At 70.8% G+C, this 3,915-nt stretch overlaps 1 protein-coding gene across 1 annotated transcript in view; it reads right to left on the bottom strand.

Annotated features, from left to right (window-relative positions):
• Positions 1-3,915, bottom strand: part of SSPO (SCO-spondin) — a 48,357-nt gene that overhangs the window by 783 nt on the left and 43,659 nt on the right. Inside the window, exons 68-74 of the mRNA XM_012733852.1 lie at positions 3,842-3,915; positions 3,523-3,725; positions 3,301-3,428; positions 3,044-3,186; positions 2,914-2,963; positions 1,958-2,088; positions 502-652 (exon numbers count right to left, since the gene is read on the bottom strand). Of these exons, the coding sequence (XP_012589306.1) occupies positions 502-652; positions 1,958-2,088; positions 2,914-2,963; positions 3,044-3,186; positions 3,301-3,428; positions 3,523-3,725; positions 3,842-3,915 (880 nt within the window). The remainder of the gene's footprint in view (positions 1-501; positions 653-1,957; positions 2,089-2,913; positions 2,964-3,043; positions 3,187-3,300; positions 3,429-3,522; positions 3,726-3,841) is intronic.

Raw genomic sequence — 3,915 nt, 5'->3', positions numbered from 1 at the left:
GACCAGCTCAGCCGGGCGGACAGTGAGTGTCCTCCCCGGGCCAGCCCAGTGGGGTGGGCAGCGGACACGGGGGACGGGTAATGGGCCTGGGCAGAGCGGCCGGGGCTGCTGGCCGCGAGCAGCGTCTGAGTGAGGTGAGGGGTCGTGGGGCCTGTGGGCTGCAAGGGGACAGGACAGAGGCCTGGGGCAAAGGGCCCCACCAGCCTGGACCCGACAGGCCCGGCGCACGCGGGCGGGCCGGGCTCAGGGCCACCCGTCCCCAGTGTTCCTGTACGGCTCGCTGGCCACGCTGCTCGTCTGTTTGGCGTCCGTGTTCGGCCTCCTACTTCTGACCTGCGCCCGCTGCAGCATGGCCACCAGCTACATCATCCAGACCTTCCTGGGCATGTCGGTGGGGGCCCTGACGGGGGACGCCCTCCTACACCTGACTCCCAAGGTCCGCCGCAGCCCCGCCCCCTGCCGGAGCCCCGCCCCTCCCGCCCCTCGCACAGCCGCACCCACCCTGGCAGGCGCTGCACTGGCAGCTCTGGATGAGGGGCAGCACCACCGGCTCCGCACGGCCATCGGGGCAGCGCAGGCTGAGGACCCGCACCGGGCTCTCGGGGTCCAGGCGGTAGCTGCAGCACTGGCACTGGCTCTGCAGGTACGGCTCCTGGGGAGACCGGGCGGCTGAGCCGGGGTGCCACCCCAGGATCTCCCCAAACACTGTCTCCCTGACTTCCTGCCCCAAGAGGGGCTGGGGTCCAGGGAGAGCAGGCAGGCCCCAAGCTCCTGGCCACGCAGGGCAGCCCTGCCTGCGAGAGACCAGCCGCACGGAGCCCAGGTCTCCCCAAAGCCCCGCCCCTGAGGGGCGGCCACCTGGCGGTCGCACCCCTTTACAGGGGCGCCCCCGCCCGGGCCAGGCCTCTGTCCCTGGGGCTGTGTCCTCGAGACGCTCAGACCACAGGGATTGCAGCCGGCAGGCCCTGCGCCCACCGGGCTGATGTAAGCGTCCTCTCCCGCAGCGGGCGCCGTGCTGGCGGCAGGGAGGCCGCTGGCCGCGCGCTCGCGCGTGACCTTGAAACAGCAACGATGCCAAACAATCAGCTCCGAACGTTTCTTTCAGGGCAGAATTTCCCTTTGAATTCTGTTACCACATTTCCTCCGTGTGTGGGGGGGGTTCTCTGAGTTATTTTTCCTTCACCCTAAGTTTCAAACGTCCAGAGTGCTCCAGGCGGAGCAGGGGCGCGCCCAAGCGCTGCCCGGGCGTCTGGGCAGCAGCGGGGCTGCAGTCGCTTCTGGGTTCTCAGGCCAGACGGGGAGGGCCCAAGGGCTGGTCAATCGGGAAAGGGGGCGGCGGGGCACACAGACTCGGGGTCCCGGCAGTGGGCGCGGTGCGGCGTGTGCGCGCGTCTTTCGGCAGCGCACACCTGAAGCTGGTCAAACGCTCTGGGCAATGTGACCTCAAACGTAATTATTTTAAGAAACAGAGGCCTTCACAGGGGGACAGACGTCCACCCCGCGCACCGGCTCCATCATGGGCTCTGATGCCTGAGCCAAACTTAGCTGCCTCGGCCTGTCCCTGTGCGGCCCAGACTTGCTGTCCCACCTGCCGCCGCCAGGAGACTCTGGGTATGGAGGGCCCAATGCCCCTCCAGGACTCCCCAGGCCCTGTGCCAACTGCCCCGCACTCCCCAGCCCCACCTTCCTCGTGCTGCCCATAGGGGGCAGCAGAGTGTGCCAGGGGCCCAGCGTCTAGGCCCTGGGGGCCCAGGGGGACAAGCAGAAGAGCGCCCCCCAGTGGCTGCAAGCCCCACCCCCCCCAGGGTCACGGGCCCAGCAGCCAGTGCAGCCACCAGCTTGGCAAAAACTGGCCCGGACTGCTCTCCCGGTGCCCCCGGGCTTCCCAGCCTCCCACTCCCCACTGCTCAGGGCCGCTGGCTGACCTGACTCCTGCCCACCCGCTGCCCCTGGCTACCTCGGGCATGACGTGCGTGCTGGATGGGCAGTACCCGCTGCAGTAGGTCACTTCCACCCGGTCCAGGTAGCACAGGCCCTTGGTGAGGTTGCGAAGCTCAGTGACGGGGTGGCAAGCGTCGGGCCGCTCCTCTGTGGGGGACAGGGGGGTGGCAGGAGGGGCAGGCACAGGGATGCCTGTCCAGGTGGGGGTGGCCATGCACAGCCCCACTGACACGACACTCTGCTGCCCCCAGGCACGTCCGCTCTCAAGGCCCCGGCCCCCTCGGAGTCACCTGCTGCCACATTTCCCCAGGGGGGCACCCTGCCAGGGAAGACCACCACATGGGTCAGCCCTGGGCCAATCTCGAGTTGCCCCCCACGGTGGGCACCCCTCACCTCACCCCTCCCTCCCCACGCGATGCCTGCTGGGCTCAGGCTACTTCCAGACACACCTCTTGCCCTCGGCCACCTTCCCACAGGCGAGCAGAGCCCCCAGGGTCTTGCCCCCTCCAGGAAGCTGCCCCTGACCAGTCCGCCCGGCCTCTCTGTTTAAGGCGCTGAGCCCACATCCTGTGGGTCGCTTGCTGGGCATGGGTCGGGCACTCTCCTGTCACTGCCTGTCCTGGTGGGTGAGCCCGCCCCAGTCACACGGGGAGTGGGGTCACCAGGCCCGCCATCCTGCGTGCCCCTGGGGCACAGAGCAGTGCCCGTGGCTCTGAGACAGGCCTGCCCGCCTTGGCCAGATGGAGCGGCAGGTGCCAGGCAGCCGCCCGCTGGGGACCGCGGCCCCCTCGGACCTCGCTGTCACGTGGACAGCGCGGAGCATCTGGGAGCAATGGGCAGGGAGTGCCAGAGTGGACACAGCCGGCGGGAGCTCCTGGAGGAGGCAGCCCGGCTGGGCGGGCGGGTGGGCTGTTGGGCGCCTCAGGGCCGCAGGCCTCGGCCCGGCAGGAACAGGGCCTGGGCATCGCTCACCCCAACAGTCCTCATCGCGGGAACAGCTGAAGGTGCCGCCTCGGCAGGTGCTGCGGGGACAAAGTGCCCGTTGGGTGCCGCTGGGGCGCCCGCCGCTCCGCCCCGCCCGAGACCCTGCCCGGGCACTCACCAGCGGGTGCAGTTCTGGGCAAGCTCAGCCCCTGGGGGCAGCTCCCGGGCCTGCTCCTCGGGGGTCAGGGTGAGGCCCCAGGGCAGAGAGCGCTGGGTGCAGGGGCAGGCCGTGGGGGGCACACAGGTGCCATTGTGCAGCAGCTGGGGCGGCACAGGCTCCAGTTATGCGGGGCCCCGTCTCCCTCCCTCCCTCCCTGCTGCCCCCCCACCCCGGGAGCTTCCTGGGGACCAGGCTGGGCACCCACCCACACCCACCTGCCCTCCAGGACAGCCACAGCCGCTCTGGCAGGGCACCTGCAGGCACAGGGCACCGGGCAGCAGGTGTGCGCAGAGGTGTGGGCACGCGGTAGGGCAGGCGGTGAGCTCCTGGCCAGGTGGGCACTCTGGGGAGCACACCGAGTGAGGGGCGTCAGCAGGGGCTGGCTCGGGCCCCACCCTGGAGCGGGGCGGGGTGGGCGCCTGCAGCCTGATGCTCGCCTGGGCAGGGCTGCAGGTTACACTGCCGCTGTTGCTCCGTGTCCCAGGCCTGGCACAGAGCGCCCCCCGGGCCCCTCTCGCAGCTCCGGCGGCGCTCGGTGATGCCCCCGCCGCAGGCCGCTGAGCACTTGCTCCAGGATGACCAGGGCCCGAGGAGCGGGCAGGCCCGGGACGAGCACTCCAGGGACCCGTTGACGCAGGTGCTGCGGACGGGGTGCGGGAAGGGCTCAAGCCCCAGCCGGGGCGGGCAGAGCCTGGCCCAGCCGAGTCCCAAGCCCGGCCTGCCCCCGGTCCCCGCGGCCGCCAGCCGCCGTCCTACCAGCTCTTGCAGTCCAGCCGCACCGCCTCGGCCGGGGCCAGCACCCACGAGGCATTGGGGCTGGGGAGGCCACA

This window comes from Condylura cristata, unplaced genomic scaffold (assembly GCF_000260355.1).
Source record: "Condylura cristata isolate star-nosed mole 26May11 unplaced genomic scaffold, ConCri1.0 scaffold00042, whole genome shotgun sequence".
NCBI classification, from domain to species: domain Eukaryota; kingdom Metazoa; phylum Chordata; class Mammalia; order Eulipotyphla; family Talpidae; genus Condylura; species Condylura cristata.
Note: the sequence above shows the minus strand (reverse complement) of the source record. Positions and strands in the feature narration are given on the sequence as shown.